General features: G+C 34.4%; 2 protein-coding genes across 3 annotated transcripts in view; one reads left to right on the forward strand and one right to left on the reverse strand.

The window, feature by feature from the left end:
- The window catches only part of CEP85L (centrosomal protein 85 like), a 164,178-nt gene that overhangs the window by 96,151 nt on the left and 45,455 nt on the right, over window positions 1-22,572 (reverse strand). For both annotated transcript variants that reach the window (XM_042987080.1, XM_007078775.2), the window contains exon 3: window positions 18,524-19,311. In XM_042987080.1, the coding sequence (XP_042843014.1) occupies window positions 18,524-19,311 (788 nt within the window). The remainder of the gene's footprint in view (window positions 1-18,523; window positions 19,312-22,572) is intronic.
- Window positions 1,943-13,535, forward strand: PLN (phospholamban). Its single transcript, XM_007078684.3, has 2 exons — window positions 1,943-2,656; window positions 10,992-13,535. The coding sequence occupies exon 2, from the start codon at window positions 11,092-11,094 to the stop codon at window positions 11,248-11,250; it is 159 nt and encodes a 52-aa protein (XP_007078746.1). The 5' UTR covers window positions 1,943-2,656; window positions 10,992-11,091; the 3' UTR covers window positions 11,251-13,535.

Here is a 22,572-nt window from a genome sequence, read left to right on the forward strand (position 1 = left end):
TCTCTGGTCTTCCTCTCAAAAACACATTAACCAGTCTAACTAACCATGAGAGAAATATCAGACATATCCCAACTGGGGATCATTCCACAAAATATCTGACCAGCACATTTCAAAATGGTCAGGGTCATTCAAAAAAGCAAAGTCTAGAAATTGTCAAAACCAAGGAGACCAAAGGAGCCATGACTAGTAAATGTAATCTAGTACCCTGGATATGGTCCTGGAAAAGAAAAAGGACACTAGAGAAAACAGAGGAAATTTCAATAAAGTATGGGCTTTAGTTAAAATACTGTTGCAACTGTTATGACAAAGCTCCTTCTAAACAACTTTTTATTTGAGCAATCAAGCTAAAACTAAACGGCAACACTTCCTAGAGCTCCATTTGGACTAATAACAAGCAGCAACAGCAGGTAACCAAACGGAAAGGGTAAACCCAGAAGCTCCACACCTATGTACAAATCTACAAAGTAAGTTTTTGTCTCCATTTTCCAACTATGACACATACAGTCAGCATCCCTTCTAAGGTGGGTGTGTGCACATGCCTGTGTATGGGTTTTAAGCAAACATGTCAACATGTGAGATATCTAGGGCATATTTTCTTCAATCAATGCCAATTTCTTAGTTTATCTAAGTATTACTAATTGTATTTTCTTAGAACTAGAAGTGCTTATAATATAACGATCTATCCCCTAAGCTTCATTTTCAAGTGAATGCATAACTAACTGGCAAACAAGCTTAAAACAGACTTTCTAAAAATAATAACAGTTTTCAATAATTCACCTATCACCATCTTAAAATTTCTTACTTGATGTATGCTACTCTGTGAAATCTATATTCACGCTATGACTCCGTCTCCCCAACATGCCCATCTATCAGGGAATTGTAACTAAACGGATCCGGATCAGTCTGTGCTTAGCAGAGGTGTGATCTTTGACAAACCACTGTGTCCCACTTTAGGCTTGTATTTCAAACCTAGGTTTTGTATTTCAGTTATCACTGGAAATTGATAGTATTAATAAGAGATCCTTGATATGTAAGGACTGAAAGAAAAAAAATGCTCGTAGCATTTTGAGCAAAATGTCAAACATTATTCATGCAATTTCTTTAATTTTGGGTTTTAAGTTATAAATTTTCCCTTAGCAATGTTCACAGAGGGTCTTTTGAAGTATTATTTTTCTATTAGTTTTAGCTGATTCCTTAAATAACAAGAGATTTGCTCTAGAGAAGGATTTTATCTTTCTTTGGAAGAAGCCAAAACCATCTCCATTTAAGGACACATACGCAGCTGCTGCAACACATTTTAGTTACCCATAAGAAAGTGAAGCAGTCTGAGTTCACTCTGCTATGAATATATATATATATAAAATTAACAGGTAACTCCTCCAGAATTACAGAAAAGATTTAAAAATTAGAATTTGCAGGTATGGTGATTTAAGTAAATCAAATATACAGTATAAACAAAAAAGCAGAGTAAATAGGAAAATAATGCATAGCTTTTCAAATGAATTATTTCCCAGCTCTATTCTTAAACTGTTCTAGAAACTTCATATATCATTCCATTTACTAAAATTTCATTTGTATAGTAATTTTCATGGGAACAACTGATGCATTAAATGAGTCAATCCTTTCAGAAAAATTACACAACTTAAATGTCTAACAAAATGCACGTCTATTTTCAATAAAGTATCATTAACTAGGATGCCACTGATTAGGAATCTGATTATTTCATTTTTAGCAGAAAGTTACTCTTGACACTGTCTGAGCTTATTAAAATTTAATATTTTATGGTAGTTGAATGCAGATGCTAAAAAATCTTCAATTCTGAAATTTGCAAAGTGTAACTTTTCCTGGGGCAATATACATCAGTTTAAATATGATAATTATTGTTCATAAATATATTGTTAAAGCTCTAACTGAAGAAAACACAAATTAAATAAATACACGTATTAGTTCTTATTTTAACTGTATGATAAGCTATTTTTTTAAACTGAAATCAGTAGCCTGGGTTTCTCACACACACTCCATCCCATATACATAGTGGTATGAAGAAAGAAAACTAGATAGTAAAAGGTATAAAATTTCATCCTGTGAAAATGTTTAATTACTGTATGTTAGGAACTAGCATTATGAAACTATAGTATTAGAGCAATAGCAGTAACAACACAATGAAAGTTGTTTGACTTAAGCTAGTAATATTATCACTTATTAAAATTCCTACATATGTATTTTAGTTCCTCAACATTATCACCATTAGTACACAATTATTTCTAAGCCTGAAGATTCATGAATCTTTAAAAGGAGCTTTATACTACTGAAAACTTAGGTTGGTTTTGTTTTGTTTTCCATTTATCTCCCATATACTTTTTAAAACTACAAGCAAAAAAATGTGGCACAAAGTGTTAATGACCTTTCCACACCTAAAGTAAGATAAATGACATTCTAAAAAGTTTGGTTGTGATAAGACTATGGCTAACCAATCATAACTTCAGAATGCTTGTGTGACATCATAAAGACCTCCCTAGAATACTTTTCCTCCTACACCTACTTCAATTGTTCCCAGAAGTCTGGTAACAGAGTCAGAAAACTTTCTAACTAAACACCGATAAGACTTCATACAACTCACAATACTCTCTATATTGTGATCATCACAACAGCCAAGGTAAGAAAAAGATTTCACTGATTTTGGTCATTCTTGCTTTCTAATATTCAAAATTACTTAACTTTTTCAAAACTTAATCATATTTTATAAATTTCAGTTCAAAGGTTAAATAAAATGCTTAATATGACAAAAACCTTAATCTCTAAATAAATGCATATCCGTTGAGCGACAGTAAACAAGATTTAAATTTAAAATAACAAGGGTTGCATCATCTTTGACCCTGGTTATTGGTTTATCATTTTTGACTTTTTTATTTTGCTTTTCAAAAATGAATTTCTGCCAACTAAAATATCTTTCAATTATGTTACCCTATTTAGTGGTAGTGGAGATTTTATTTCTTCACGCAAAAACAATGGCTTCATCTTGATATGTTACTGTGCTGAAAACCAGGATAGGACTGGGCTTCTATTTGCGTCTGTGATACTATGAACAGTCATGTGATTATAAAACATGCACATTGCTGGCATGACTATTCCAATATTATGATTCCTTACAGTAGATATTTAATAGAGTTTTAAACGATATAAAACAACCTACCTTTAAAATGTGTTTAAACACTTTTTCCCTCTCTATAAAGTCCACTAAACTTTTAACAAACACTTCTAAGAAGAATTCTAAGATTTAATAAATTCGGTTACTTATATAAATCCAGCGTTATATCATGAGTAACAAGTTTAGAAAATTTTAAACACCCATCAAAAACACATGTAAAATTAGGGAATACTAATTCAGCATTTTTTTTTTTTTAAATAAAGAGACATTACTTTGGCAGAATATTCCTAAGTATCTCATTTGAGTTAATTTGATAAAATGTTTATTCTGCCTATTAATAATGAACATGCTGTTATCAAGTTACCATTCTCCATGGTTTCTCATTATTCTATCCTGCAATTAGAAGGGGGGAATGACAAGGGAGAAAGAAATTTTAAAAATGCCCAGAAATGAAGATGATTCAATAAATTTTATGACCTCTGTTTGAATTCCACTTACTCTTGATATTACCAATCCTCAGTTTAACACACAAAATGTGTCTTCCTTCTTAAATCTCTGCCAGGACACAAAGAGTATTACATCGATTTTATCTCATTTTTATTTTCATATGTATGCCACAAAATAAAATTTACCTCTAGAATTCTAAGTTCTTATGACAAATATTAACTCTATTGCTTTTTATAGAAAAGAACTTATAATTCCACAAGCAGAATTCCTTCAGACATGCAAAAACATTTCTAATTTTTGTCTACCACTGAGGTACTCTAATTGTCTCTCATTATCTTTATACTCATAAAATGTTTTTCCTTTGCTATCATATAAAAGTCACTTTGGTGCTGGTGTTTTATATATATATTTATGCATTTTTACACAAATACCTATCAAATTACATTCTCACACTTCAAATGAGATATTCACGAGCTCTTTTATGATACCAGAATTTTACCACATCACATATTACTCCAAAAAGTTAATACTTTCTAGAAAGAGCACAAATTCTGCTATTAAAGCTATCCTTAGATTAAAAATGTGTACAGGTTAATAGAAATCACACAGTTACTGTGATTGTTGTTCAAATTTCAAACATAAATGCCCTACTGCCAGACATTTTGTCCCAATTTATCTCTATCATAAGGTGAAATTTAAGTACTGCTTTTATTGCTGAAGACAGGATTTTTAAAACTAAGGGCTAAAAAAAAAAAGTATCAGATGAAATAGAATAGCAGAAATATGAAGGATGTTTTTAAATTATGAAAAATGTTTTAAAAACGTGAAAAAGCTAAAGTTAAGTTGCTTTACTAAGTAAGTTACTATCATTTCCTAAAACGCAAATATCAAAATGTTTTTGACAGTGGACATAAAGGAAAATAATATTCTAGAAAAAAGTGCATTTGGTTATATATTTCTATATGTTATTTCTTGTTCTAATTAATTGGAAATAGAACATCTGTATAAACAAAATATTTGTATAAAAATTTGTAAAAAAATAAACATTGTAATGTATTAAATGTATTATGTCATATATTGTGTAATGTGTTAAATTATTTAATACATTAAATGTTTAAGTAAAAATTAAATGTAAAGATTAGATTAACTAAGTTAGACTGTATATTTATTACCAATTCTAGAAATAAAGAGGGTCCATTAAAACTTCCTTCTTTATTATTGAACAATCTTCTAAATGTACTGCTGTATACAAATATTTCATTTGATCCTTTTAACTCCCTGTATGTTTGGTGCTGCATCTCTATTTTACAAATTAGGAAACAGATGCAAAAAGGTGAATTACAAGGTCACAAAGCTAGGAAATGGTGGTACCTTGGCAGGAGCCAAAATTTTAGAACTCTAAACCACATGCACATCACATCCACTGATCAACATGGCTTAAAAATACATCATGACATTGGCAAAGCAAAATAAACTAAAAGACTTCAAATACTGTTAATGGTACTCTAAATGTAAAGTTAGAGGACACAAACTTCTATTTCAATTTGAAACCACTCCATTTCATTTAAAGCCATTTTACACATGGGGCATTATACCCTTAAAAACCTATATAATATCCTCCTAATCACTTTTAAAGTCAGGGATATTAGAAAGTTATAGATATCCTTGTTATTAAGCAATAAACCATGGAAGGCAAAACTCAAAATAACTGCACAGGCTTTAAAAACAATGTAACATGCTACAATCAATGTTTCCTTTTATTTAATTTGTTTCATTCCCAAAATATTCATGCCTTTAATCTATTTAGCCTATATACCTAAAAACTAAGTTTAATTTCTCAAAACTTTTCACAAAAACCACAGTTTTGTACTATATTCCAGTTCCAATATTAAACCCTTACCTTTCCTCAATTTCATTACTGACCTCCTCACACTCTACCATTTAAAGTATTCCACCTCATTTATTGTGAAATGCTTGAAGAGAGGAATCTTGCCTTGTTATTTATGCTATGAAAATGACTCACTTAAATCTACACAGTGAATTAACACTGCTGGTCAGAGCAGCAAAGGAATAAACCTAAAGGTTAATAATCAAGGAAATAATCTATCTAAATTACAATTACGTAAATCAGATAATACATAGTCTCTCTGAACATTTCTAGAAATTGTACTTCAATATTCTTACCCTACATAATTCTGAAGCATGTATTACCAAATAAACACGTGAAAATGAAGCCTGGGCCTATGGCTCCCCTCAAGTACATTCACAGTCAACTGAGGACCTCTAGTGCTTTTATAAATGTACTCCACCTCAAGGACTTAAAAAACAAACAAACAAACAAACAAACAAAAAAAAAACCAATTCACTCAGATTAGTGGGGGTATATTTAACTGGCATTCATTTTTCCTTAAAACTTCCCCCTACACTCCCTTCACACATCTTTTCCCCCAAAAGAAGAATCTGAAGTCTCAACTACTACAGGGTTAAAAAGAATACTTTAACTGTGACTAAATTAATTTTAACATAATAAACAGATAACAAGGACAAGCTTACAGACAAAATAGCAACAGCAATGTGACAATTTCAAAGAGAAAAATCTCTCCATGCTGTTGTTCAACGGATCTTCCTCAAGGCAGAGCTTTACAGTGATAATGTCATTATGGGGTCAACTTAGAGGTTGAGATTTTTATATTTACACAATTCTTTTCATAACTAGGCAGAAGCAGCCTGAAGATTCTTTAAGATAGCCAGTGTGGACCAACAAAGTTGTGGAATATTGTTGCCACAAAGTAACTTCAAACAGAACCTCCAAGTTAGGCAATCTCAAACGGAAAAGTATTTCACCAAAGTGAACTTCTGGATGCCAACAGATTGATTATGATTCTAATGACGAACTGTCCTGATTTAATTCAACAAGTCAAAAAAATGCATACACAATCACTTCCAGATTATCTGTGAAAATGACAGCAAAGAGTAAGACAAAATAAAACCCCAAAATAATCTTAATATACATAGGTCTAATCTTCTGAACCAATTACATGGGAAAAATTCTTAGAAAGTATCTGTCAGACTATAGCGTTGGAATACTTGAATTTACTGGGAAAATATGCACAGATTTACTAAATGAATAAGCAGCCAAAAAGGAAGCAAAATTCTGAATTCCACAAATATAAAGAATCTCAGGAATTTATGGTTTCAGCAGAGAAAGCACCCCCAAACAACTGAAGTTCAGAAAGTCATGCAAAACACGGAGGGTGAAGATTACTGCTTACCATACACAGCATTGTTAAGGCTTCAATGTCCTAGCAAGTAATAAAGCAGACCACTAAAAGTTTTCCAAAGTCTACTGAGACTGAGGATTGTTTTGCACAAGAACGTATCTCATATATTAAGAAATAGGAAACACCACAAAGTTAGGACCCCTGCAGAAGCTGACACAGTACCTTCCATCCAAAATGTTGCCTACCACGGCATATTAGTTGAAAGATTAGCATCCCATGTGGTTTGTCTCTTTCCTTTTTCTACTTCAAAGAAACAGAGTATTATCTTGAACTTGACAGTCTTTACTTCTCAATTTCACTTTTTTGAGCAAATCAGGAAAAGTGGACAACCAAAAACTTTATAAATCCTACAAAGAATAGTAGAGTTATTCTTCCCATTCCTCTAAAAGTTAGAATAGATCCCACAGACATACAACAAAATACTCTGTGGGTAATCTTCTGTCTAAAACTCCTATCAGAGTATTTCATAGTTTGAATATTCTGATTCTAGGGCCTGGGTGATGAATTAACTTTTAAAGTGTTCTATTCCTGCTGTCCCAAACAACTAATCCACACATTTCTTTTAAAAAGGGGAGCAGGGCTAATTTCTATCTCCATTGCTACTGGTGCCAGATGCAAGTTCACAACTTCCCAATACAATCTCTTTCTGATTATCCTAAATTAATGAAACTACTTTTTCTATGCCTTCCATCAAGTATTACTCCATTACCAGCTAAGGAATGGAAGGGTAAAAAAGACTGTAGGAGTTCTACCCTCATAGGATGTTGTGAGTGCAGAGAAAAGAATGGTAAACACCTGACAACCATGTCATAAATTATGATGCACGGAAGGTCACAGACAACTCTAAAGATAGGATTGTTCTGTTGCCACACAGCTTTTCAATTTTCAATGTGCGACAGGAAGACCCAGGAAGAATTCTGGCTTAATTATCATCATACATATTTTGGAAGTTCAGTAGAATCAGGACTCAACACATTTCAGGTTGTGCACTGGGAAATCAATCAGGCCCAATAAACTGAAGACATACAACTAACATTTCAGTATATAAAGCAGATTTGGTTTTGGTTTTAGCATAAGATTCTAAGCAGCTACAAATTAGTTTAGAATAACGACATATTTCTAAGTTTGACAGGAAACGACACTATTTTTGATTATTGGCTTTACACTCAATTTGTTTTCAGGAACATAGCTGCCTGTTGCCATGATATCATCTTTAAAGCGTATTCATCATACTTTCATCAGCAGAGTTCATCTTTCTAGGGCCTAACTGTTTATATTTCACAAACACCAAATACCAATCTGAACAAAGCCTTGTTCAGGTTAATGTTAATATTAACAACAACTTATGTAAGCTGTAATCCTCTGAGCTTCATTTCCTTCATCTGTAATAGAGACTTGAGAAGAATATTGGAGATTATGTGTTCAACTACCAAATTCTGTTATTCTAACTGGTTAATCTGTTAGCCACAGCACTAGAAAATTAACAATCTTCTGGAAACAGTAAAGTAAATCATAAGAATTCCTTGTTCAACTTCATTGATTTATTCAAATAGTAACAATCATGCACTGCATACTAGAACACAAAATAAACATGTGGTTCCTTATACTCGTGAACTAGAAGCCTACTTGTGGGCAAGGACATGTAAATAAAAATTGTAGCACTGTTGAAATAGGTAACACTAAAACCCGACTGAAAACCAGCAGAGGTGACAACCAATTTTACCTTAATGAGTAATGGAAAGTTTCATTAGGAAGTGATATTTAAACTGGGCCTTAAGGATCAACTGAAGTTTGCCTGGCAAAGAATCAAAGGTAGACCGGGGGGGTGGAGGGTAGACATTCCAGGCAAAGCCAGAACAACATGTGCAAAAGACAGAATCAAAAAAGGCAATGAAGTATTTATGGAAAGGTGACATGTTTCATGTGACTGAAGTACCACTCATCAAAGTGTCAGGGTAGGGAATGACTTGTGTATACACATTTCATGAGGAACAACTAGACAGCTTCTTCCTTTTCCATGTTTTATCTCAAAATAATTTACATTCAGAATTTTTAGACCATTTAAGTTGTGGGACTTCACAGATATATAAGTTCAAATAGGGATGACCAATGTTAGTTCGCATTCCTTTCTTAACTATTCTGTTATATATCCTCTTACAAACTACTCAAATACATAAAAGAATTAATAACGGGATCCTCCCCACCATTACCCAATAGTATAAATTCATTATATCTATAACACACAAATAAATATAAGCAGGAAAAAACTTTAAAAATTCATTTTCTTTAAAAAAAAAGCTTTTATTCCTATAGTATTTTATCTGAGGAATTCAAACAAAAGTAATTAAATTAAATAAACATATTTAAGCTGCTCTAAAATCTACTAAGTAGAGGGGTGTTATAAATTAACAGCCACTGGTGTGGGACAGTGAGGAATATATGCTACAAACATACATATGCCGGAGAAACACAGGCTGTAACCAAGTCTTTAAGAGAATGAAGTTTGATGTTAGTAAGTTGTTTGGATCTCCTCACTACACACCAATACCAGAAAGGAGGCCAGAGCCTACAGCCAAATGAAAACCCAGTCTAATATATGATTCAAACCTAACAGAGCCAAGATGAGGTACCAGAACTACAGAATGTAACCATATACCACACGGTTTTTTGGGAACATGAAATGCCTCCTTCTCCCTGATCATGCCTAAAATATATATTCCCCTCTCCCATTCTTTTAGTTCTCCCCTCTGCTCTCTTCAGCACTGGTCTCTCTCAGAAACGGAGCTTACTGGTTGAACTGGGTTTTCACATGATGTATACAGATTAGGGAGAAAATGAAACCTGGAAGCTGGGGAAGGTGGTAATATCTTGATCAACAGCTACATAACAACAAATGTTAACAGCCATGATCTCTGGGCAGTTGATTATGGTTATATTTTATTCAAGTTCTAATTGTTCTTGTTTCAAAATTTATATAGAAATATCCTAATTGACAATAAAATATCCCCAAATCTTTGTAAACTATTATCTCCAGACATTCAATTTATAGTTAATTTCTAATCTCCAATTTTTCTATAATAATGCATTAAGTTTTATTTTGTCTCATTAATTACCACAATTAATTAGGCAAAATAATTTATGGAAGCTCTGAAAAAAAGCAAACGGAAACCACTGCTCTTGAGTACAGGCCATTTCTAAATAACAACTACGTAGGGGCACCTGGGTGGCTCAGTTGGTTAAGCGTCCAACTTCAGCTCAGGTCACGATCTCACGGTCGTGGGTTCAAGCCCCACATCAGGCTCTGTGCTGACAGCTCAGAGCCTGGAGCCTCCTTCAGATTCTGTGTCTCCCTCTCTCTCTCTGTCCCTCCCCACTTGCACTCTGTCTCTCTCTCAAAAATAAACATTAAAAAAAAATTTTTTTTAATAAGAACTGTGTACACAGTGAGATAGTGATGGTTTTATTACTATGCCTTCTGAGCCTGACAGTCTTCAGTATTTAATATCGTCTTGTTAAAACGTAACTCAACAGAGCATATGCTACAAAACTATAAAATCATAAAAAGGAATGACAAACATTTGAATCTATAGTTCTGATAAAAGACTTCTCATTTATTTTATTTTGGACTAAAATCAACATCTGGAAAATAATTTATTGTATGCATTTCTTTTTATCAGATTTTCTCTGAAGCTATCAATGCACTAATGTTCACAACAATAATGCTCTAAGAGAAATAGTCTTAATAAAACTATGTATGTGAGAACTTTTGCTCAAGGGAATAGTGGAAAATGAGCTGCACCCTAAACCTAACTATACTGCTAGTCATTTTGAGAGGAGGAGGCAAAAACTGCAGTCATTAACACTCCGAACACAAGACGAATGAGACATCACGGTGACCTTACCAAAAAAGACCCACACTCAGGACAGACATAGGGAAACACGTATGTGCGTGTGTGTGTGTGCATGAATATTTGATGTCATATCAATATATGCATATTTGATGTCATAAATACAAATAACAATGAAGACAAATTAATAACAAAATTGTGTTTTTACCTGTTCAGAGAATAGGTTACACGTATGATCCTAATCCATTCACTATTTTATCATTCCAGGCTACCTAACGGAAGACAGTGATTGAGCTCACAACTGGCTGCCAGCTTTTCCCTTCCTCTTCACCATTTAAAACTTCAGACTTCCTGCTTTCCTTGCATCATGGAGAAAGTCCAATACCTCACTCGCTCTGCTATAAGAAGAGCTTCAACCATTGAAATGCCTCAACAAGCACGTCAAAATCTCCAGAACCTATTTATAAATTTCTGTCTCATTTTAATATGTCTCTTGTTGATCTGCATCATTGTGATGCTTCTCTGAAGTTCTGCTGCAATCCCCAGTGATGCAACTTGTCACCATCAGCATAAAATCTGTCATCCCATGAAGAAGGGGAAATACTACATACCAGACCACTTCCTAAGTAGAAGAATTTCTTTGTGAAAAGGTCAAGATTCAGAACAAAACAATTGTTAGCAAATGTATTCATCTGTGGGATCTTGTAAACATGAAAGGAGCTTTATTTTCAAAAATTAACTTCAAAATGACTATAAGTGTGTATAATGTAACTATCAAATTCCTCTACAGAGCTTGTAAGTTTCTATCCCAAATTTCTTCTGAGGATGAACTAGAAGTTTAGTTTTGAAACTGCACTGTTAACCCGTTCACTTCACCTATAAAGCATTAGCTTCACTTTTTGGGGTAAATGTATATTGTACTGCAAAAGCCTCTCTGATGTTTAAGTATTTTTCAGGTTTTCACCAAGTTTGTACCAAAATAATCACTCAAATGAAGTGTCATCATTTGAAATAGCCTATGGATTCCTCACATCATTTACTTTTGTTATTATCATTCAGAAGTCTTTGTAGTAACTCTCAAAACCTACATTTTAAAACAGAAATTGTATTCTTTCTCTACACTACACTAAGATTTTTAAGCTTTATCAAAAAGAAATATGAAAAAGCAAGGCCATACGCTTACATAAATAAAATTTCTCTTAATTTTTTCAAAGAATTACAGAATTCTAGTATACATAGGCTAACAATAAATCTGTCCTCTCTAGTACATTATGATCGTCAGATGAGAACTACTGGTTAATTTAACAGCTGATAGTATAATTAGCCATAATTATTAATACACTACTAGAATCTAACCTTAATTTAAGGCACTACAGTTGATCATCTGAGTACATAACTTACTACACTATGTCTTTTGAATCATGAAAGCTTAACACTTTAGAATGATTTTATAGATTGTCTTCTATTCTAACCTCATACTCAATGTAGGCAAGGAAAATAATTTTTAATAAAAGAAAAATATATTATTTAAAGCATTTAAAAAATAAAAATTTGGGTTCCCCCAAATTAATTATTTGATCACATTTTGACACAAACTTCTTGTCCTGTTTATTAAGAGGATATAGCTATTTTCCTTAATCTATCAACCAGATGGTCAATACCTACCTACTTGGTAGGCCATTCTACCATGCTAAATTATAAATCCAGCAATGCTAATCTACAATTATGTTCTTGCTGAATACATTTTCAATTTCCCCTGTGATCATTTAAAAATACCTTCCAACTCATAATGGAAGTTAAAAAAAAAAGTGGTGTTGGAAAATATATTCACCAAAATGTCATGATTTAAGTAATTTGACTCAGTTTAAAATTAGGCCCGAAGTAATTTATACCTATACTGCTTAATACAATAATTTTAGCTTCGATTCAAGACATATTACTAATATAGCAATTACTAAAAGAGTAGAAAACACACAATTTACTGACTTGCCAAAATGAGGTTACTAAAAGAATTTGAAAAGTCAGTATACCAACTCTGGTTTGTAGTACAAGTGCTACTAACAGTGTGGTCTAGGAGACACTGCTTTTTTCTGGGCATCTGAGAGGTACTGGAGATGGGGAGGGAGACAGTTTTGGTTCACTGATATCTGAGAAAAGAGGAAAAAAGGATCTCATACTGACAGGGAGATTTCTTCAGCAAAGCCTCATCTATGGGCTGGAAATCCCTAACATCAATTAAAAAGCTTATAAATAACAAGCAATACATTTACCTCACTGGTGTCAGTAATTACTTATGAAAAAAGTAACCAAGTTCTATTATTAGCTGCACTGATCTTAAAAATAAGTGGAAAATTCGAAATGCCAAATTTTATGCCTTCCATTATATTGTTCTCTCTAACATCAACATCAAACTATATATAAAATGTGAAGTCATGGGGTTTTTCCTAAGTAAAACAGAAGTAAGTTTTTTGTTTTCATTCTGCCCTTAACAGAAATTAAAACCTTTTTCTTGAAAATTACAGAATACTGTAACTCAGACTATAAAGTAGAACAAAAAGCTATTCTTTAAATGGAACTTATTTATTCTGTTTATCATGATATGTAAAGAGTAAGAAATAATAAAACAATGTATTTAAAATTTTTTAAATATCAAATGTTCTTTCTCCTGGAGAATAAATTCTACTCTTAATTTACAGGGTACTAAAAATGAACCAATTTTTCAATGTTTAATGTTCCTTTTATACTTTAGTTGGTTCAAAATGTTTGTTTAATGTAAACCACCTACAATAAAAAGAACTGTTTTGAACTCGGTGAAATCTCTCTTTAATAAACTCATAATTGATAAGACCATAAAACAATCTAATTATAAGTAGTTTTGATCTTGTAGGTTTTCAGTGGCTTTTCTCAAATAAAATAAGATCAAGATTTCCTGATACAGACACAAGAGGGCAGACCTACATAAAGTAATGAATTTCCTATTGTCTAGATTTTTACTTCTCCTTTTGATTATTTTTTAGACTTCAGGCAAAGTGGGAAAATAATAAATTTTCAGAAAATATTTGCTCTGCCGGTAAGTAAAAGCACAACTTTAAAATGCATAAAATTATATGCCAATACTATGTAGAAAAATTGAAAGGTTAAACTCAAACACATTACTAATTTACTACAGCATGTATACAAAACCAATTATATGCTTTTTAGCTACCTATTAAATGTATCACAATCTCACATCCTAACTATTTAGACTGTCATAGGGTCCACATCTTTCAATGCACAGTTACCTTTTTTTAACAATAAAAACAAACAAAAAATTAAAGATAAACAATACAAAAATAAGAAAAAAAGAAAACTTTTTTTTCATAGTATGTAATAGAGTACAAAAAACACTCTCATGTTAAAAATAAAACTTTTTCAGGGGCGCCTGGGTGGCTCAGTGAGTTAAGCCTCCAACTTCGGCTCAGGTCATTATCTCACCTATCCTGAGTTTGAGCCCCACATCAGGCTCGCCGCTATCAGCACAGAGCCCACTTGCGATCCTGTGTCTCTCTCTCTCTCTCTCTCTCTCTCTGCCCCTCGCTGACTCGAGCTCTCTCTCTCTCAAAAAAATAAATAAATAAACAAACATTTAAAAAAAGGGGGTGCCTGGGTGGCTCAGTCAGTTGAGCATCCGACTTCGGCTCAGGTCATGATCTCACAGCTTGTGAGTTCAAGCCCCATGTCGGGCTCTGTGCTGACAGCTCAGAGCCTGGAGCCTGCTTCGTATTCTGTGTCTCGCTCTCTCTCTGCCCCTAACCCACTCACATTCTGTCTCTGTCTCTCTCAAAAATAACCATTAAAAAATAATAAAAAAATAAAATAAATAAAACTTTTTTCAATCTCTTATCATGTTAAACAAAAACCAAGTCATTTCACTTTAAGTCACTTGATCAAATTTTTATTTACATTTTTGATTTATATAAATTTTCAAAAATGTTGAAATCATTAGGTGTCAATATCTTGGCTGATCAAGCCCCTGCATGATTCAATTAGGAAGAAAATCCTATCTTCCTCTTTTTAATAATTGCAACCCAGAACTTAGAAACATCCTAGGGAATAAAGGAGAAAAAAAGAATAAACAACTTTGTCCATAAAGAGTCCATTTCTTCACTACTACCTGAGAGATGCACTGTGAGCTTATAGGAACCCAATGGATACTGTTTTATACAGAGGTATACAATTTCCATTCCCATCCCATTCCCCTGCTCCCCACAAAAGAAATAAAAGAGGGACATAGTAAGGGATACATTCTCTCCAAAGAGAAGACAAGACTTTGTTGTTTGTTTTTCTCTTCTATCATAGTCCTTGTAGGGTCAGAGAGATTTGGGGAAGGGTGACAGGAGAGGGACAACATAGTACAGAGAAAAGACCCAAAGACAGTTTGCACATGGAGGTGTATATATATTCTAACCACCTCAAGGCACAGATGGCTTCTCTTCATTCACAAAGGAAAACGTTTCAGAGTACTATACTACCTGCACTCTGATTTAGCAGGAAATCATGGGAAGCAAGGAACAGCTTGAGCATTAGACTGCGAGGCTAAGTCAATGATTATCCCTAAGAAGAGCAAAACTTCCGCACTACAATAGTAACCTTTTGAGGGACAAAAGCAGTGGAAAAAAAACCTGTTAAGATCAAATGAGATAAGCTAAAGTTCTATATAAATGTATGGTGGTATTAGATTGTGACTCTCAGCCAAATTCCTTTCCATAGTTGTAAAAACAGGGTTTTTTCATAGTGAGAGTTTAGCAGTTGTGCTTGCAAATCATACACATTCTCCCAATTTATCAGATGGACCAATCCTTATTACGGCTCTTCCCTTTATATAAAAATTAGACTAAAAGGAAGTCAAATTTTTTTAAGTCTTTTAAGAAACAATTAAGATGAGAACTTTTATAATAAAGACAGCACTTGGAGGCTCCAAGGAGAAGGCACTGAAGACTTCTTCTGTAGTAGTCCAAGAAGGGAATAAAAGAAGTGATCATTTAAACATAGCAACTGAAGTGTCTTAAGTGTTCTTTACCTGGTTTCATCTTTCTACTACAAAACTTAAGAGCACTACAAAGAAACCATCCCAAATATGGTTAATCAAAAGGCAGGACATTCCAGGGCGCGTGCAACTTTTGTCCCTTTGTAGCCTGCTTCCTCTACATGTACTAGCGAGAAGATTTAAAAAGAAGTCTGAGGGGTGCCTGGGTGGCTCGGTCAGTTAAGCGTCGGACTTCAGCTCAGGTCACGATCTTGCGGTCTGTGAGTTCGAGCCCCGCGTCGGGCTCTGGGCTGATGGCTCAGAGCCTGGAGCCTGCTTCCGATTCTGTGTCCCTCTCTCTCTGCCCTTCCCCCGTTCATACTCTGTCTCTCTCTGTGTCAAAAATAAATAAACGTTAAAAAAAAAAAAATTAAAAAAAAAAAAAAAAAGAAGAAGAAGAAGTCTGGCTCTAAAGTGCACCTCCAAGCTCCCTAGCCTCTCTGCATTGCTTCAAGATTGGGAAAAACCTAGTTTACAGCAGAGGTTTCTCTGAGCAGAATGAGTGAATTAGGACTTACTTCTTTCAATTCAATTCATCCAATTTTCTCAGTTACCTTTCTATCATACCTACTAAGTTAGGTTATCACAACCTACTAAAGTTGTTCAGTTGTGAACAACTACAGTTCTGTGCAAAAATACCAGCTGGAAAAGTATATGCCTGATCCCTGTTCTCCTATAATCACAAAGCAGTTGAGAACTAAAATATAACAGGGGCGCCTGGGTGGCTCAGTCAGTTAAGCATCTGACTTCAGCTAAGATCATGACTCGGGGTTCATGAGCTCAGCCCCCAAGTTAGGCTCTGTGCTGACAGCTCAGAGCCTGGAGCCTGCTTCAGATTCCGTGTCTCCCTCTCTCTGCCCCTCCCCGTCGCATTCTGTGTGTGTCTCTCTCTCTCTCAAAAATAAAATTAAAAAACTTTTTAATTAAAAAATAAAATATAATAGTCTTTTAAAAATTACATTTCCTATCTTTCAATCGCTTGAACTGATAAATCACAAGTCTAGTTAAATTGCTCTTTTCTGATTTGTAGTTCAGACATCATAATAATGCTTGTTTGGTTATGTGATTTGAATATACATAATCAAGACTATAAGCAGTCTTGCCCAAAACAAGAGTAAGGAAGGCACAAGGGACGGGTTAAGGATTCTCCTGTGAATGTAGCACAACAGGGTGTGTGTACGTTTTGGGACTATACTCAGATTTGTGAGGTTTCTAGATAAGTGATCTCCTTATTCTTCCATAGAATATATTCCTTTAATCTTTATTATTTTTTATTAGTAGCAGTAATGAATAGTAATTTTAAATGTTTTCTCTAAGGGAAAGTTTGTAATTTCTGACAGAATTAATTTCAGAAAATTACTGTTTCAGTAATACTGTTTCAGAAAATACTGTTAATAAAAAATAGATGATAGAATTTACAAAAAATTCTACAGATAATTGCTTTCCCAGTTAAAATGAGCTGTGGAAATTATCTTGGAATAGAAAACATTTCCAAATCAAAAAAAATGTACACATTTACATGTTACTTTAGGGGATACACACCCATTTTATTTATATGTGATATTTTATAAAGTGCTTTCCTAACTCCCCAAAATATATGCACTCCTATATCCACTGCAGCTCTAATTACAACAGCCAAGACATGAAAGCAACCTTAAGTGCTCACTGATGATGACTGGATAAACAAAATGTGGTACATATACAACACAATATTATTCAGTCATTAAAAAAAAATGGAATCTTGCCATTTGTGACATGAATGTACCTTAAGGGCATTATGCTAAGTGAATTACGTCAAAGACAAATACCATATGATCTTTTACATGTAGAACCTTAAAAAAAAAAAAATCACAGATATAGAGAACTGACTGGTGGTTGCCATGGGCTGGGGGTGAGCAAAATAGGTGAAGGGAATCAAAAGACAAACTTCCAGCTATAAAACACATAAGTCATGAGGTAAAAAACACCTAAGTCATGAGGATGTGACTTGTACAGCATCATATACACCATGATGACTATAATAATATAGTATTATATATTTGAAAGTTGCTAAGAGAAAATCTTACAAGTTCTCACAAGGGGAAAAAAAAATGGAAACTATGCATAGTGAGGGACGTTAACCAGACTTAAATTTATTGTGGTGATAAGGTCACAAAACATACATAGCAGATCATTATGATGTAGAATTGACATATTCTACAATGTATTCTACAATACATATTACAATATGTCAATTATATCTCAAGAAAAAAAAAGAAGAAAGGGAAAAGAAACTAAGACCCAAAGAAATGAAGTATTAAATGACAGGTAGAAAATCATCCAGGTTCTGAATTTGATAGAACCAGAAATAAAATCCAAGACCTCATACTCCAGAATTACTGTTTTTCCAATTATACTGTGCCAGTCCCCATATCTGTTTCAAGTTTCTTTAAATTAAGTATATTTTTCTTTATTTTTATGCCCACTTAACAAATGAGAAGGAAAGTGAAAACTAAGTTAGGTACAAGATTTTAAATTTTCCATGTTAATCAGCCTCAAGTATTTGTTTCACTTTTATTTATCCAAACAATACTTTGGGAGTTTATACCTTTTATAAACTTGTAGCAACTTTTATAAACTTAGTAACTTGTAGCAAAGAGGAAAAACAAAACCATCTGTGTACGCTTACTGCAAGTGTGCTACTGTACTCATAACATCCACTGGAGGGAAGCAAACACTAGACTTTGAGCCATACCTGCACTGGTGTTTCATTTTCTTGTCGAAACTCTTCAATTTGCTGCTGTTGCCAAGGAGCTAAACTGTAAGAGTCCTCTGTAGTTCTATTTTCCAATGGGTTTGTCCGCAACTGCTCCGTAAGCCACATCTGTGTCCTCACAGAAGGCTGAATGGGGACTCCACCTACTGCCTGTTGACCAAGCAGTAAATATTTCGGAGGTTCAAAAGCCTCTGCATTTGTCATAATGGGCTTGCTTTCAGGTAAGGCACTGTATGTCATGTCTAAGGTCTGTCTCCTAAGGGTGGAGGAGGAAGCTCTAAAGTCGTCTTTGCTACAGCTCTCAAATTTATATTTGCAGTCCAGAGTTGACGATCGTTTTTTATTTATTTCCTTGTCTTCTAGTTTAAGCATCTCCATACTATCATGTAAGCAGCTAGGCCCAATTGTTCTTAGTTGCGAGGTTAAAACCTTGCCTCTCCCTGTCTTTTCCAAACCACTCCTTGACTCTTCAGTGTGTACAATGCCACCCTGGCTGAAGTTATCCGGGGCAGTGAGTTTGGATAAAGATGACCATTTCCGGAGGGGCCGGAAGTCCTTCATGTCTAGTGAAGAGTCCTGTTCTCCCCTACTGTGGTTTCCCAAAGCTTGCATGAGGCTAGTACTCCATTTTGAGCCATCTGACGTCAATGATTCCCTGTGTTTGGAAACTGTAGCGCTGGAGTTAGACGGCATGACATGGGCAGTAGGAAGAGTAACCAACGACCGACTAGGCTTAAAAGATAATGTGCCACTTGAAGTTGAATGATCTGGAAAGAGAAAAGAATGTCAAATTAGTTACAATTAATGGAGGGGGGGAAGGGTCTAAATGTGAAATGCCAAAACAAGTATCTGAATATGGTTTCCCAGCACAAGTTTTTCAGAGATGCTTTATCAAAATGAGTTTATTATCATTATGTTTACCTGAAATAAACCAAACATACTTTCAAATATTATTTTCTAAAAATGGATACACAATGGAATATATGCCCATTTACTATCTACTTACAGATGACGAAGGACTAGAAAACAGGTTTATAGTCACCTTATTTAATTATTTTTACTTTTTTAAAAGAAAAATCCATCTCCTCACTGAGAGGTCTTATTCATCATCCAGCCCAGAAATAACTTTACCAGAAAATGTATTTTTCATGGTCTTTCCTGAACTGTGGAAATCTATGCCACACTTAAACATTTTAGCACCTGCCCAAACTCTAATTCAAATCAGAAATATGGGTGGGATGCCTGAGTGGCTTAGTGGGTTAAACGTCCAACTCCTGATTTCGGCTGAGGTCATGATCTTGCACTTCATGAGTTCAAGCCCCATATCGGCCTCTGCACTAAAGGCCGGGAGTCCGCTTGGGATTCTCTTTCTTTCCTCCTCCTCCCCCCTCCACTCACATACACTGGGTCTCTCTCTCTCCCTCCCTCAAAATAAATAAACAATGGAACATAATCAGAAAGCATTCCAGCAATATATTTGTGGATACAGAGTAATTCCTCCATTCCTAGTCTCCCTTAAATGGCATCATCAATGGTATGATTCCCAAGCTAGAACTCCTGGAGTCTACTTTAGATGGCTATCTTTCTCTGCACATTCACTAAATCCCTAAATTGTAAGCCTTCACTTCCAAAATGATTACACAGCTATTGCCTTAGGTCAAGCCTTCCTGTGTTATTGTTCTACACACAGTAACAGTTTTAGAGGCTCCATGGAAACCCAAAGCACAAATAAAGACCTCTATATTCCATGAACTTACCATCAAGTTCCAAATTATCATCGAATGTGCCAACTTAAAATTAAAGATTATAAATTTTACCAGAGGAAGCTTCAAAATAGGATAGCAATTGAAAGTATGAGGGGAGAAGAGATGAGTAGTAAAAGGTAACCTTCAGAGTTTATTCTATATTTTCCATATTGTTTGGTACATTAGAATATATTTACTATTACTTGTTAGCACTGATATTGTTTTAAAGAAATAAAATTATGCAAAAAGAAATGATGAAAAGGTCATAAGAAAATTCACATGAGAAAGAGCTAGGCAGACTAATTCAAACAATGAAATTCCAGTAGGTCTTTACACAGAATTTCTTCACTTGGAGATAAAGAAGAAAAAATATTACAGATGGGAGAATACAAGCAAAAGTATTATAGTGAACACTTGTTCAACATGTTCAAGCTTTTCATCAGCTTCTGCAGAACCTTTTTATACTCATGAAAATTGCCACATTATTATAAGTCTAATCACATGAAATTAATTTTAGATCTCAAATTCCCAACATATTCTGCAACTATGATGCAGACATTAGAAGCACCAGCACAAGATTTCAGTTTGGAAGGGAGTCACTTAGAAAACAGGCTCCAGGTGGACCCACCATTTTTGGCTGGCATAGGCAACAGCAGAGGCATCGGCCTTCCACAATGGGAGCACCACCCCAGAAGGGCAGCAACTGGGCAGCACTGGTGCTTGGTGGGGCTAGAGAAGTGACAGTTCTCAGAAACGATTTGAGGCATATTACCTGTAAGTTTAACCTGAAGCCTGGTTCTCCAGCCTTCCCCCAAAATTCTATGAGGTACCAAACACCCTTAAATAAATTCTTCATCTTCTCAATCAGGTCAGCAAGCTTCTTTTGCTGATTAAGAACACTAACTGATCAGAGTATAAAGCCAGAAGAATGTAATTCCCGAAGTAAATAACAAATTATCCCATTTGTGTGTTGTATGCAGTGTCAAGAAAAGTTGCTCAAAGGTGAAAATTAACATTTAGAGTTAAGTATATTGCTCAAGATCACATAGTAAGGAGGGTCTTTCAGATACTGCAAACCTGTATCTAATACCAGTGGCTGAACACTAGGGTGGCAGGGTAGACTTCAGTCCTGCCCCCCATACCCAATCTCCCATCAACTCCAATACACAATGTTAAGAAAGAAAAATCTTTTGTTTGTTATGCAAACCTCGTTTCAGAAAAATGTGCTTGATTCCCTCACTCCCTTTCCAACCAGTCTGACACATCTTAGGTCTTACCTATACAGAAATTCTAGAAATGACAGTGCTTTCTTTGCATTATGTCATATTGCATGCAAACAAAATAAAGTGCCATGGAAATCTGAACTTGAACCATTAGATTCAAAGACTAGTATACTACACATTGCATCACAGCCAGCAAACTAAATTTTTTAAACAGAAAAAAAAAAAAAATTGCTCAAGGCAATTCCTGAAAGGTAAAGGTGAAACAGTTATGTAAGTCTTCAAATGCCCAGATAAGGAAAGAGGTTGGCCTTCATTAGGCAAGAAATGTGATACCACTGAAAGTTTCCAAAGGAGTAACATGATCAAAACCATACTTAAAATGATTATTCCAATAACACTGTTGAGGATTAAAGCAAAATGATTAGCCACATGAAGATTAACAGATTACTATGGTAATCAATAGAAAAAAGGAAAGGAATATGCTACTAAAGGTCAGTTCTAAATAGATATAGGACAAACGTCACTAAAAGCCTATGAAATATCTGTATTAATACATTATAGTATTAAATCTATTTACCAACTATATAATTATGTGTATAGATACATAAACACACACGTTTGTGTCACTATTCCTAAACGAGTATTTGTATTAAAATCATTAAATATCTTTATTTTTTTAAGCTTATTAATTTTTGAGAGAGAGGGAGGAAAAAGGCATGAGCAGGGAGGGGCAGAAACAGAATCTCAAGTAGGCTCCAGGCTGTCAGCACAGAGTCTGAAGTGAGGCTCCCGGGGCTCAATGTTATGAACCATGATATCTATGACCTGAGCCAAAATCAAGAATCCAATGCTTAACTGACTGAGCCACCCGGGTGTCCTGAATACCTTTAAAACTAAAAAAAATTTTTTTTAAATTTTCAGTTATTTACATTGAAAAAAAGCTTAGTAAGTAAAGATAAAGTGTAAGGTTAAATGTAACAGTTTTAAAACTAATCTTTTTAGATTCAAATCCTGGCTCTCCCACTCAGTCACATGTGTTCAAACAACTTACTTAACCTCC

Source organism: Panthera tigris, chromosome B2 (genome assembly GCF_018350195.1).
Source record: "Panthera tigris isolate Pti1 chromosome B2, P.tigris_Pti1_mat1.1, whole genome shotgun sequence".
NCBI lineage: Eukaryota > Metazoa > Chordata > Mammalia > Carnivora > Felidae > Panthera > Panthera tigris.

Coding starts and splice junctions, on each gene's coding strand:
- PLN (XM_007078684.3), top strand. CDS start 11,092: ATGGAGAAAGTCCAATACCTCACTCGCTCTGCTATAAGAAGAGCTTCA.